Below are 15,113 nucleotides of genomic sequence, written 5' to 3'. Positions count from 1 at the left end.
AGGTTTTCCTCTCACGGCACAAGGGGGAGTTGTTGTAAATAGTTATGGCAGTGGGCAGGAATTATTTTCTATAACGCTCCTTGTTACAGCAAAGTTGAAGCAACCTCCAGCTGAAAACACTCTGTTGTCTGACCAGTAGTTCGTTCAGTGGATGTGAGGTGTTGTCCATAATGTTAATTGTGAGTTTTTGCAACATCCTTCTCTCAACAACCAACTCTAGGGGTTCAAGTGTACTTCCAAGCACATAGTCAGCTCTTTTAATCAACTTGTTGAGTTTGTTTGGTGTCATTTGCTCTGATACTGGTGCCCCAACAGATGGCTACAAATAACATGGCACTAGAAACAGCACACTGGTGAACATGTTCATACATGCTGTCTCAGCGTCAGATGAAGGGGGGATGTATACAGTCATAACAATGGCACACATGAACTCCCTCAGTAGATAATAAGGACGTAAACTCACAGCTAACAGCTCCATGTCAGGGCTACAGAATCTCTCCTTCACATGGACATGTCCAGGGTTACACCATCTGTTGTTGATGTACACAGCAAGCCCCCCTCCTTTCTTCTTACTGCTCTGTCTGTGATCTCTGTCCACCCGCACAATCTAAAAGTCTGAAACAGTGACGTTTGAGTCTGGAATAAGTTCCTGCAGCCATGTCTCGGTCAAACACACAACACTGCATTCCCGATACTCCCGCTGTGTCCTCGTCAGCACTCCAAGCTCGTCCATCTTGTTGGCAAGGGACCTGACATTTCCCATGACGGTCGAGGGAAGAAAAGGTTTATATGTTCTCCTCCTCGCTCTCCGTATGACCCCAGCCCTGCATCCTCTTCGTCTCCTCTTTAACTGGCCGGCGATTTGGGATCTCGCTCCAGGCACTAGTATGGGTTTGGAGAGTGCAATCAGCTGGTCGCGAAGGTAAACAATATTCCCGTTGGCATGGTGAATTTGGCAAGAAAAAATGTCAACCAAATGAGGTGTTTGGCCAAAAGAAAGCACAACTAGACACACAAAAAAGACAATTACACAAAAACGTTATCAGAGCTGCTGTAACAGGCTGCCACTAGTAACAATCCAATCATATGAATGAATGTGGTGAATGTCTCTGGGGGAAGGTGTGCATATGGTTCATCTGTGCTGTGTTGATGGTTCAGCTTAGCTGTGCTTTGCTTGTCTCAGTTTTCTGCCTGGCAGGCTGTGCTTACCTGAGCTGTGCTGACAGCCGAGGAGTCTATCCGCTCCTCACTCACACATCAGCTCACAGGATCTGACACACTGTGCATTTGGATCCTCTGTGCTGTGCTTCACCTGACTCACTGTTCTGATTGGCAGGGTGCGCCTACTGGAGGGGGCTGATACAGCTGAGAGTCTCTGTTCTCGTGTCTTGATGAGAAGAGAAGAGGAAGATTTCCAGTGTGTCACTTTCACTTTCTCATGAAGCTACTTTGTAATTCACTTCCCAAATAACAATTATACAGGAAACACATTTAGTCAGTATAAGTTAGAACTAAAGGAAATGTGTGCTATGTGGTAATGTGTCTGGTGTGTGAGCATGGAAATGGTCAATCTTCTATTCCTTTCCTTCCCTGGGTTTCAGTCTGGTGATTGCCCACTCTGGAGATTCCTCTCCTGAATCTGAAACCTCTGGACTGGGTCTAGATCTGCTGTTCCCCTCACAGATCTCTGACATCATACTGAGGGAGATCCTCCACAGGTTCCATCGCCTAAGACGTTTCACATACAAGTGAGAATTTCTTATTTTATGGTTTTGATTACATTACAAATAGGAAGATGGCTCTGTATTTGCTTTCATACATGTCTAATAATAGTGTGTGTATGTGTGTGTGTGTGTGTGTGTAGTATTCTACTGTTTGATTTGTGTGTGGATGCTCTGTTGTCCTGGCTGGCCTCTCTGCCTGATCTGAAGGGGGTGATTCTGCATGTGAGCTGCCTGACTGAGATCTGGGCCACCAGGATCCTCCAACTCATCCACACCTGCCCCAGTCTAAAGGGAGTAGAGTAAGAGACACCTTTTATAATCATCTTACTGATGCTCTAAAGGAAATACAATCACATCTGTCCACTGATGGTCAATATCAATAACAGGAAACGGAGAGGTAAGTTACATTACATGACATTACATTACATTTAGCAGACACTTCTTGACCAAAGTGACTTACATATGTCAGCTATATTACAAGGGATCACATTGTCCCCGGAGCAACTTGGGGTTAAGTGCCTTGCTCAAGGGCACAACGGTGGAAGCTGGGAATTGAACCGACAACTTTCAGGCTACTGCACGCTAGCCCAGCTCCTTAACCACTATACTACCACCACCCCATTAAGTACATAGTGCATGTAGGGAATAAATGTAGTGCACTAGTGAATAACCACCGCCCCCCAGTTGAATAGGTGAGATCTGAAATACCCTCAGGTCCTGTGCTGCTGGTGTTTGTTTTGGGGTGAGGGGTGCTGCCCCCACCTCTCATCACACACAGTAAACTAATAGAAACTAATAGAGCACTTATAGAGGGACATCATTGGGAGTTTTGGTTTCAAAATACAGAAAATGGTTTGACTCCTCCATCATTCCCCAGTTTTGTTTACAAAATAAAATCCATGAATTCTTAGACAAACTGGACACTGAATTTGAATGAATGTGGTGAATGTCACTGGGGGAAGGTGTGCATATGGTGTGTATAACAGAGGTAGTTTTCCCTCTCTCACATTCTCTGCGTTGTGTTGTGTAAAATGAGAGACGCCACAACCGACCTGGGGCCTCATGTACAAAGACTTGCGTGGATTTCATACTAAAACATTGCGTATGTGCAAACCTGAAAAGTAGCGTACGCACAAAAAAATCCTGATGTATGAAACTGTGCGTACGCAGCATTCCACGCAGCTTTTCTTTGTACATCCCAATTAACGTGAAATTAAGCGTACATGCACGAGCATTATAATCCACCCTCTCTCCTCCCTCAATCACACTCATTTTTTTTTTATAATTCTTTTTATTAATTTTTTAAAACATAACACATCACACAACACAACATACACACCACCCACCCCCCTCCCACTATAGACAGCTATACAACACAGGTGTTAATAATGACACAATGGTAATGTCAATGATAGTGGTTATAATAATATTCAGTATAATAACAGTAGAAAAAAAGTAAATAAAATGGAAAGAATAAATAAATAAATAATAATAATAAATAAAAAAAACAGAATATAACAGAACATAAATAACAGTAAAGAAAAAAAAAACGAAAAATGAGTAATAGATTAATTAAAATAAATAAAATAAAATAAAATCAGGCTACACCTTCAGCTTAGATTATGTGTCTATGATGTTAACCCTAAGAAGTGGGCTTCATACATAGACAGGCAGTAAGTTCACCTCTTCTAAGGAGGTGCCCCAATTCTTGTGGCAAATAGTCCAGAAAGGGGGACCAGATTTTTAAGAAACGCTCATCCCTTCCTTTAATAATAGCCTGTAAACGCTCATGTGGAAGAAAGTTAAAAATCTCTTTGTACCACTGAGTAATAGTTGGTGGGGACTCTTTAATCCAATTGTGCAAAATGTACTTTCGGGCAATTAAGAGGAGCTTTTCAAGAAGCGTATATTTTGATGCTGAGAGTTGAAATTGTCTAGAGGGGAGACCTACAAGGAAAACACATGGATCTTTTTTGATCTCGACCTTAGTGTCTCACTGAGTATTCTAGCAACACGAGTCCAGAGTCTGGAGATGAGCTTGCATTCCCAGAAACAGTGATAATAGGTCGCCCTTTGTGTATGACACTTAATGCAAAGAGGAGAGACAGATCTATCCATTTTGTGTAAAACAACAGGGGTGATATGGAGCCTATGAAGTAATTTGTATTGAGTCTCTCTAAATCTGTTGCATGTGGATACAGATCTAATTAATTCTATAGCCACTTTCCAGTCATCTTCTATGTATTCAGTACCCAAGTCTCTTTCCCATTTAAGGGCAATATTAGTCATCTCATACTCACCAGATGCATTAACAGCAGAATAAAAGGCTGAACCAAAGTGTTCTATGCTTCTGCGTTCCAAGAGAAATCTTTCTGGATCAGTAGGAGGCAGTCTAGCAGTGGAAAAATTTGACAGGGAAGCTATGAAATGCCTAATTTGTAAATAACCATAAAAATGTGTCTTGGGGACATCATATAATTCTCTTATCTGCTGGAAAGACATAAGGGTATTATCCTTGAACAGGTCTGCGACTAGATGAACCTCCTTCTCACGCCACACAGAGAACACAGGTGACCCGATACCCGCTGGGAAATCAGGGTTATGAGTAATGGGAGACAGTAAGGATTTGACATTCTTCCTCCCTAAAAACTTAATTATATCATGCCACACTCTGACACTACTGTAAATGATAGGATTAAGTTTTATCTCAGGTTTAATATTGGCTATATCACAGGTAACCAGGCTCCATGGGCAATGCGGGAAACAAGCCCAGGAGTCAACACATGTCTCACTCCTAATGTATGTATGAAGCCATAACCAAAGATGCAAAATCAAATTAGGTACAGACAGGCCTCCCATATCAGCAGGTACTTGTAACAGCTTAAATCTCTGTCTAGGCCTCTTGCCCTGCCAAATAAACTTTGAGATTGCCCTTTCTAGGTCTTTATTGACCTTCTTTGTTAGATATATAGGTAGTATTTGCAAGGGATATAATAGTCGGGGCAGGGCATTCATCTTAATGAGGCTGATTCGACCAAACAGCGACAGTGGTAGATTGTGCCAACGCTCAAGATCTCTCTTGACTGCAGCACAAATTGGGGCAAAATTAAGTTTCCACAACTCCCTCAAATCTGGGGAAATCTTAACTCCCAAGTATGTAAAACCAGATACTGACCACCTAAAGGGAAAATCGTCCAAGACATCAGTAATATTTAAAGGCCCAAGTGGCATGGCTTCTGACTTATCAAAATTAATTTTATAACCAGATATAGTGTTGAACTCATCTAATGTATTCATAATAGCTGGAATGGACAGTTCAGGGGATACTACAAACAAAAGAATGTCATCGGCATACAGGGCGATTTTATGTTCCCTTGTACCTAGCCTTATACCTCTCACATCAGTATGTAAACGTATACGCTCTGCTAGTGGTTCTAAAGCCAAAGCAAAAAGTAGTGGGCTAAGTGGGCATCCTTGGCGAACACCTCTAGCCACTGAGAAAGAATCAGACCGTAGGCCATTGGTTATGACCACAGCTTTAGGTGAGTGATATATTGTTCTGGTCCATTTAAAAAAGACCTCACCCAAACCAAACCTCTGCAGTATATAAAATATTAGGACCATTCGACTCTGTCAAAGGCCTTTTCAGCGTCAAGGGAGATGGCCAAAGCCTTCTGTTTTTTCTGAGTTGTAAGCTGAACAATATTTAGTAACCTCCTTACATTACTGAGAGAATATCGTCCACGAATAAAACCTGTTTAATCAGGGTTAATAAGCATTGGGAGCAAATCCTCCAAACGTCTAGCCAGAAGCTTGGAAAGTATTTTACTATCAACTGAAATTAAACTAATAGGCCTATAGGATCCACATTGGTCAGCTGGTTTGCCCTTTTTCAGGATAACAGATATATGAGCAAGGTTTAAAGTAGGGGGGAGACAGCCTTTGTCAAAAGAATCCAAAAACATATCAGTTAAGGGGTCGACTAACACCTTACTAAAAGTCAGGACCAAAGCCATCACGGCCAGGAGCTTTACCTCCCTGAAGGTTACTGATAGTTTCCAGAACTTCTTCTTTACTAATTGGCCTATTTAATTCTGCTTTTTGTTCATCAGATAAAGATGGCAATTCTATTCCATCCAAAAAATTTGATCTGACTTCCAAAGATGTGCAGTCTGATCTATAAAGTTCCTCATAAAATAACCTCATGACTTTATTTATATCAGCACATATTTATCTGTTAGAGATGGGATCAGATTTGGCTCCGTTTTACCACGTGCAAGCTGAGCAAGTAGCCGGCCAGGTTTATTACCTGATTCAAATAGCCTGTGTTTTGCAACGAATATCTGCGTCTCTGCTTTGTGTGTTAACAGCTGATTTAGAGCAGAGCGGGCCGCACCTAACGGTTTGGCCAAGGAGGCGCTGTATGAGAGTTTGAGCTGGCCCTCAAGGTCAAGTACAACTTCCTCAAGTTCCAATTGTTTCTTAATGGCATCCTTCTTTTGTGCTGAAGAGTAGGATATAATGGCCCCGCGTAAATATGCCTTGACAGATTCCCACAGGATAGAGGGCCTAATGTCAGGTGTCTTATTTTCAGCAAGAAAATGTCCAATCTCCCCATTAATATAGTCAATAAAGCATTGTTTACTTAGTAAGACAGGATTCAGTCGCCAGCATCTACAGGTTGGGTCCCTATTAGGTGGTGAGATTATTACAGCTATAGGAGAATGATCAGAAATAGACTGTATACCAATTGTGCAATCCACTATCCTATGTAGTACTGACTTTGATGAGGAAAAAGTAGGCTATCCTAGAAAAAACTTGGTGAGGGTTACTCTTTATCTAAAAGAGTCTTTATCTAAAGGGTGCAGTGTTCTCCAGGTATCATAAAGATCCAAATCCTTAATTAACTCAAGCAGTTTGGAGCTCTTCCTTGATAGAGCTGAACGGGGAGGTGAGACATCAATGTTAGGATTAATTACACAGTTAAAGTCTCCCCCTATTATCAAGTAAGAAGAGGAAAGTACAGCTAGGTCTGAGAGAAGCCTTGGAAAAAAGCTGTCAGGTATAGCCTAAAAGCAAAACTGTAATCCACAAAAAAACTAAGAAATGAAACAGTAAATAAAGCTGTCTTCAAAGTTCCATCCCCAAACGATGAAACACATCCCAAAAAAGAACAAACCCCACCCAGAACACAAAGAAAAAACAGCCACAGAATGGCATTCAAAGTCATGGGACAAGTGAAGCTGAGAGTTATCTCCCTGCCATTAAGTGAGAAGACACAAGCAGAAGGCAATTCCATTCCTCCACCAATGCACATTTCCCACTACCCCCCTCCCAACCCCATCGGCCAACTGGAGCTCAAGCATTGAAAACCAATAAAAAAGTCCCAACACGATTCAACCAAGTCCATCGTCTTTATCCTGGTATCGGCGCAGATAGCACCGTAGTAGACGGGTTGTAAATGTAAGCAGAAATAGAAAAACTTCAGACTTTGTATAGGAGTTTGTAACCATTAAATCGGTCAGACTCGAATCCATAGCCCATAAGGGGGAAAAGAATGAATAGGCTACCAAAACAAAAAGATAGCAGTCTTTGAACGTAAATTCACAAACAAGATAGACCATCAAATAAAATGATTCTCTTATGGGCTAGCTTAGAAAAAGAATAACACAAGGGCAGGACAGTTCTGCAATGAGTAGGCTAATTTCACAATCAGTCGGATTCAAACCTGGTCAGAAATTCATCCGCATCTTTGGGAGACTCGAAGGAGTGGTTTTCGCCCCTTGACGGTGAAGCATAAGGTGGCAGGGTAACGCATTTGGAATCGTATGCCTTTCTGGATAAGTTGAGCGCATGTGGCGTTTCACTATAACGGGCCTGACGTAGTTTGTCTTCTGTGGTCTTAGGGCTCTGTGAGCTCTATCAATCTTTATAAGGCCATGCTTAGTGTCCAAGCCACGTATGTCAGGCAGCCATGATTCAAAAAATTTAACTCCCTGTGTCCCCTCTGCACCTTCCTGTAGGCCGATGATGCGTAAATTGTCCCGTCGACTACGGTTTTCTAGGTCTTCAGATCGATCGGTTAGGGACTTAACTTGTTGCTCAAGCCCGGCAACTTTACTCTCCAGAGAACTTGTACGGTCGTCGCACTCTGAGATGCGAGAGACTGCATCTGTTGTCCTATTAGTATTTTCCTCAATGCGGCTATCCATACCGTGCAGAGAAGACTAACTCCGTGAATTTCTGTTCCATCAAGGCGCTAATCTTCTCGGTAACATTTTGAGCTATTGTGCTAGCCACGCTATCCACCTCACAGTCGCCATCAACAGCGCTAGGATCAGCCAACTGTATTTTCTTATCAGGACGCGCTTTTCTTTTAGTTCCACCTCACAGTCGCCATCAACAGCGCTAGGATCAGCCAACTGTATTTTCTTATCAGGACGCGCTTTTCTTTTAGTTCCACCTCACAGTCGCCATCAACAGCGCTAGGATCAGCCAACTGTATTTTCTTATCAGGACGCGTTTTTCTTTTAGTTTCACGCTGGTTCATGTTCCCTTCAGTTCCAGACATGGTTGGTAGTAAAAAAAATTGACATTAAATTATATACTCAGGGCTGCACTTTTGACATTAAATTATATACTCAGGGCTGCACTTTTGACATTAAATTATACTCAGGGCTGCACTTTTGACTAGGGCTGTCAAAATAACTGATTAATTTCGATTTAATTTGAGAAAAAATAACTGATTAAAAAAATTAGTGCAGATTAATCGATTCCGTATGACCTTTGACCCCGAGCCGTTCTAGTCAGTAAAAATTAGACTGTAAAATGAAGGAGAGAAAAGAAAACGTGCTGCTTGGATCATTGATTGGAACATTAACTTTTAAAAAACGGCCTGATGGTGTTGATAAAAAATAAAGTGTTGAAAATAAAGTCCTCTGCAATGTCTGCCGCAAGGAATTTGCATATCACCGGAGTTCATCAACTCTATAGTCGCACATCAATGCAAAGAAATAAGTGTTGACATTGAGGGGAGTGTTAATTTATTTTCATTGTGTCCCCTAGGTTATATCTGTGGCCTGAAATGAAATCCCGAAGCACTTTTGAATTTATTTCCTCAGCATATTAGGTCATATCATAGATTATTATGGCAATTATTTGACAGTGAAAATAATAATAAAAGAGTCTTTGAACTTTAATGTCACTAATGCTGATTATTCAATGATTCATTTGAATTAAAATATTTAAAATACTTTCACAGCAAAAATTATATATGCAATTAATTTAGATTAATTAATCACAGAGTATGTAATTAATTAGATTATTTTTTTTAATCGATTGACAGCCCTAAAAAAATACAAATAGCAGTGGTTTATTTTGTTAAAATTAAAGATTTTAGGCCGCTGGGGCAGGAGGGCGACAAAAACGAACCTCTCACGTCAAGTGCATCACGTGACCCCCAATCACACTCATTTTAATATGCTAACTAGAAGGACATTTGAGAGCGCAGACCTCCGCGAAGACAAAATGGCCTATCCCGCAATATTAATAACAATGAAAACTCATTTGTGGATCCATCCATTCATACTCGAACCTGCTCCAAAGTTTAATAATTGAAATCATCAAATTTATAAAAAAAAGTTTATCTCCAGCGAATGCGAGGTAGAAGTGTTTATCCGACGAAATGACAAGAATCTTACGTCTTCATCATCTGTAATTAATTAAAAAAAAAAAACAGTAGTGACAGAGCGTAGCAGTGGCTAGCTGCTCAGAGACCGTGGTAGAATTATTGGTCAGTCTGCAAGTAGGTGACAGGGTTCGCATAACTGGGTTTGATGCATTTGAACCATTACAACACAACTGCATTAATTGAAAAAAACATTAAATCAATCGTGTCCAAGTAGGCTACGCATCGCGCACTCGAGGTGGAATAAACAAAGTTGATCCAGGCCACATCGCCACAACATTACGATTTCTGGATCATATCCCTATATTTGCACACAAGTGTGACAACAATAATGCGAATGCTTACTCGAGGAAAGTCAAAGCATCTTATGCAGTCAATCACACTAAGGGAAATTGCTTATATCCGCGCTTATTAGTCAGCCTATCTATTCTGTCTATATGTGGCTATAGGTTTCACATTCGCTTTTAATTCGTATCCTCTAATAAGTCTACAGTTGTCATTATAGATAGGTTGTTGCATAACTTAGTAGAATTTGAGCATGTTGCATGTCCATTTATATAGAAACATAGGCCTACTTTCGAAGTGTTGTCATTTTTAATAACCCACGTTTCACAATATATTGTGCAAATAAAGGTCTAGACTCGCGATCAACTAATGTTGTTGTGCTGCATTGCCTCTAAGCAGGGTCGGACTGGGAACAAAATTCGGCCCTGGCAATTTTCTCCTGGACCGGCCCACTACTGGACCGACGACACCCCCCCCCCCCCCCCCCCACCCACACACACACACACACACACACAAGCCCACCGATACTAAAATCCCCCCGATTCCCCCCCATAAATAAAAAACACACAGTATCATGCTGTAGCAACACTTCATAAACTGAACCCAAACATTTAGATTTGGACCTATAGCCTATAGGTTATTAAAATCACAATAACACAGGGGTCCGGGGGGGTCTCTCTGGGATTTTTTTTTAAATTCTCGTTGCTAATCACACCATTTTAAAGTGATTTGAGAGGGACAGGATTCAGGGATAGGCTACTAAAGACAGGCTCATCTTCTGTCTGTCTCACTTCATGTTACCCCATGCATTAAACCACATGTCACTGCTTGACTAAATGAAAAATATAGGCTACTGAACATGCATGGAGATCGTCATAGTTGACAGAAATTACGATTTGTGCCAACATGTTGTAGAAACACAACCACAGCCTTTTGACCTGTCACCCCCCAATCCAAATGGATGCAACTGCATTTATAGGCTAGGCCTAGGTCTACATAACGGGCCGCAAATAGGCTAAATAACTTAAAAAAAATAAAATAAAATCCCGGAGGTCACCGGCCCACATGTGGACCGGCCCACCGGGCATTTGCCCGGTTGTACAGATTACCAGTCCGAGCCCGCCTCTAAGTGTCGCCAACTGACGATACACATTGGAAATGTGCGTATGCCAGACATGAAGTTTGCGTGGAGGACCGCACATTCTCACGTTCAAGTCAGTCTTCGTACATCCGGACGTGAGCGTGAGAAGTGGCGTACGCAGCATTTTTGTGCATATTCAAGCTTTGTACATGAGGCCCCTGGTCTTTGACTCTTTATTGAAATATAGGACAAAACAAACAAATCAGACAGGGAGCGAGCCAGTCGCATCACAGCTCCTCTGCCTCAGGACAGTCGCAAGACTACGGAGACACACAGTGCATGTGAATAGAAGTACAAAAGTACATGTGAATAACAAAAGTACATAAAACAAACATGGCATACCTGAAATATAGGACAAAACAAATAAATCAGACAGGGAGCGATCACAGCTCCTGCCAATCAAACAGGTAAACCATGTTTAAATAGCCTACATTCAGTCAATTCACCAGTATGAATGTCTGTAAACTAACTAGTTAACGCCACTACACCTGCAGCCACCTTAGCAGACTGTAGCATGTAGAACTGAGGTAATGTGCATTGTGTAACAAGCTAACATAAAAACAGTGGTTAAATAAACGTAACTCGTATATAAGGTGTGCAACACCAGAAAACAGTTCTATGTGAAAAATGCACCGTACAAGTAACCATAAAAGTATAAATAAAAGATATGATGTATTGTATGCAAGACTCCACATACCTCAGGACAGTCGCAAAAGAGGCAGAGGGGGCTGCATGAACACTTAAGGGGTCTTCAGCGTGGGAACCAACCCCTGCCACACCCAAGCCACACACCCCTACAACCTACTGTACCTCAGAGGCGTGGGAAACTACAAAATATGTCCATAGAACTTATAGAAACGATGGGGAAATTCAGGAAAACATAATTAACCCTGCTACATGTGCTTTGTTGATGGTTCAGCTTAGCTGTGATTTGCATGTCTCAGTTTTCTACCTGGCAGGCTGTGCTTACCTGAGCTGTGCTGACAGCTGAGGAGTCTATCCGCTCCTCACTCACACATCAGCTCACAGGATCTGACACACTGTGCATTTGGATCCTCTGTGCTGTGCTTCACCTGACTCACTGTTCTGATTGGCAGGTTGCACCTACCGAAGGGGACTGATACAGCTGAGAGTCTCTGTTCTCGTCTCTTGATGAGAAGAGAAGAGGAAGATTTCCAGTGCGTCACTTTCACTTTCTCATGAAGCTACTTTGTAATTCACTTCCCAAATAACAATTATACAGGAAACACATGTAGTCAGTATAAGTTAGAACTAAAGGAAATGTGTGCTATGTGGTAATGTGTCTGGTGTGTGAGCATGGAAATGGTCAGTCTTCTATTCCTTCCCTTCCCTGGGTTACAGTCTGGAGATTCTCCACTTTGGAGATTCCTCTCCTGAATCTGAAACCTCTGGACTAGGTCTACAGCTGCTGTTCCCCTCACAGATCTCTGACATCATACTGAGGGAGATCCTCCACAGGTTCCATCAGCTGAGACGTTTCACAGACAAGTGAGAATTTGATTTTTTATGGTTTTGATTACATTATAAATAGGAAGATGGCTCTGTATTTCTTTTCATAAATGTGTAAGAATAGTGTGTGTGTGTATGTATGTGTGTGTGTGTGTGTGTGTGAGTGTATATGCATGTTTGTGTGTGTATGTGTGTGTGAGTAAGTGTGTGTGTAGGATTTAAAAGCATAATGAGCATGCTAACACTGGGTTTCTTTTGATGTGTTTCTAAGACCATTCTGTGTGTGTGTGTGTGTGTGTGTGTGTGTGTATGTGTGTGTTTGTGAAGAGCATAATGAGCATGCGGTAACACTGGATTCCTTTTGATGTGTTTCTAAGACCACTCTGTTTGTGTGTGTGTGTGTGTGTGTGTGTGTGTGTGTGTGTGTGTGTGTGTGTGTGTCTGTGTGTGTGTGTGTGTGTGTGTGTGTATAGGAGTCAAGAGCATAATGAGTGTGTGGATGCTCTGTTGTCCTGGCTGGCCTCTCTGCCTGATCTGAAGGGGGTGAATCTGGAAGTGAGCTGCCTGACTGAGATCTGGGCCACCAGGATCCTCCAACTCATCCACACCTGCCCCAGTCTAAAGGGAGTAGAGTAAGAGACACCTTTTATAATCATCTTACTGATGTTCTAAAGAAAATACAATCAGATATGTCCACTGTTGGTCAATAACAGATAACAGGGAGGTAAGCTGAATAAGTGAGATCTGAACACAAAAAGACACTCACATGAAAATAAATGATGAGACTGACCTGCACTGCAAATACTATACACACAATCTGATGGAACTGTAGCCAAAAATACTGGACCTTCCATGTGTCTCTATACTACACCTGAGACACATTCTCATTCACATTCACACAATCTAATCACAGCTGAACAGATTGATGATAGTCACCGGTTTGTGTTCCAATTTAAAACACTTTAGAGATTAGTGTCATCATAACATGATGTGGTGTAATGTCTATGATTGCAGCCAAAGCCACTCTGCTCACAGTTAGTCTGATATGAGACAGTCACTATATCCTCTGAATGTAGCCTTCATGTCCACAGTCATGTAGCAGTTATCAATACGTTCATGATGTGAAATGATTTTAAATTCATGATGATGTCAGACCTGTGTGATTTGGTGAGTTCCTGTGCTGCTGGTGTTTGTCCATCACTGGATTAGTTTTGGGGTGAGGGGTGCTGCCCCCACCTCTCATCACACACAGTAAACTAATAGAAGCCACTCTGAACACTCTGAAAGAGGCGCCGTTGGGAGTTTTGGATCAGGATCCTCTCCCTGGTCCACGCCTGACCCAGTCTACAGGAGGTCAGGTTATTGACCTTCATGCTGCATACAAACCTGTGATCAGTTGCTTGTGAGTCTTTACCTGATAAGGTGTGTCTCATTCAACAGGTTTGAAGCCGCTGTCTATGATGAGAGTTTTGAGAAGGAAGAAGGTTTGTTGCTGGAGGAGGGGATCTGCTTACTGAGGCGCCCAGACTGCACCATCACACTTACAGGGTAATTTTACACAATTTAGTTGCTGGTGCTTTATGAATGGACTCACACATCCCTGGATACAAATTGAAACCTCTAACATCAAAGGGCCTCTCTGCATATTAATTTTTTCAAACAATTTAAATGTAATTTTCACAAGACTGTATTACACTGAAAATCACTATATTACTGAAATTACTACAGTATTAGTACAATAACTAGAATGCAACAAGACAATTAAGCATTATACGAATGTATTAATTAACCACAAGTATGAGATGCTAATCATATTTTGGGATACATTAGGCCAAATATTAAAAATAATTTAAACAATTAAACAAACTCACTCTATTTAAATGGCAAACACTACACTCTAGTGGCCATACTGAAGTACTGCACAGGTAGTCACACGCATGGTCACTAACGAATAGCTTAATTCAATTTAGGGGTTTGTCCACAATGGGGGTAGTTTTGTTATCAAAAGGCGCTCTTGGCACAATAAGGTTGGTCTAATGTTAGTCATAGGTGTGTTTCAATTAATCTTCAGCGAGGTCCAGTTACGGAAAATTTCCTCAAGCAAAGGTCCGGAGCATCATAATGTTTAACGTGCGTGTTTAGGCTATGTACAGTGGGTCCCAGTTAAGTTTGGACGGGTTCCTTCAGGAATCACGCACCCCATTTTCTCATTTTTTTTAACTGGGACCCACTGTATGTATGTATGTAGGCCCCTATATATATATATATATATATATATATATATTAGGGCTGTCAATCGATTAAAACAATTATTAATTACCTACTCTGTGATTAATTAATCTAAATTAGTCACATATATAATCTTTGCTGTGAAAGTATTTTAAATATTTAAATTCAAATGAATCATTGAATAATCAGCATTACTGACATTAAAGTTCAAAAACTCTTTCATTATTATTTTCACTGTTCAACACTTATTTCTTTGCATTGATGTGCGACTATAGAGTTGATGAACTCCGGTGATATGCAAATTCCTTGCTGTAGACATTGCAGAGGACTTTATTTTCAACACGTTATTTTTATCAACACCATCAGGCCATTTTTTTTAAAGTAAATGTTCCAATCAATGATCCAGGCAGCACGTTTTCTTCTCTCTCCTTCATTTTACAGTCTAATTTTTACTGACTAGAACGGCTCGGGGTCAAAGGTCATACGGAATCGATTAATCTGCACAAATTTTTTTAATCAGTTATTTTTTCTCAAATTAATTAATCGAAATTAATCAGTTATTTTCACAGCCCTAATA

The 15,113-nt window shown here is 41.1% G+C and overlaps 2 protein-coding genes across 6 annotated transcripts in view; both read left to right on the top strand.

Annotated features, from left to right (window-relative positions):
- LOC121700216 overlaps positions 1-15,113 on the top strand; it is a 1,725,899-nt gene that overhangs the window by 821,559 nt on the left and 889,227 nt on the right.
- LOC121700218 (NACHT, LRR and PYD domains-containing protein 1 homolog) overlaps positions 1-15,113 on the top strand; it is a 44,394-nt gene that overhangs the window by 26,932 nt on the left and 2,349 nt on the right. For 3 of the 5 annotated variants that reach the window (XM_042083043.1, XM_042083044.1, XM_042083042.1), the window contains 7 exons: positions 1,337-1,417; positions 1,602-1,748; positions 1,865-2,023; positions 11,935-12,015; positions 12,200-12,346; positions 12,781-12,939; positions 13,748-13,855. In XM_042083043.1, the coding sequence (XP_041938977.1) occupies positions 1,337-1,417; positions 1,602-1,748; positions 1,865-2,023; positions 11,935-12,015; positions 12,200-12,346; positions 12,781-12,939; positions 13,748-13,855 (882 nt within the window). Of the gene's footprint in view, positions 1-1,336; positions 1,418-1,601; positions 1,749-1,864; positions 2,024-11,934; positions 12,104-12,168; positions 12,347-12,780; positions 12,940-13,747; positions 13,856-15,113 lie in introns of those variants that run through there. The other 2 variants (XM_042083045.1, XR_006027135.1) reach the window with 2 other exon arrangements.

Source organism: Alosa sapidissima, chromosome 24 (assembly GCF_018492685.1).
Source record: "Alosa sapidissima isolate fAloSap1 chromosome 24, fAloSap1.pri, whole genome shotgun sequence".
Taxonomy (NCBI): Eukaryota; Metazoa; Chordata; class Actinopteri; order Clupeiformes; family Clupeidae; genus Alosa; species Alosa sapidissima.
Note: the sequence above shows the minus strand (reverse complement) of the source record. Positions and strands in the feature narration are given on the sequence as shown.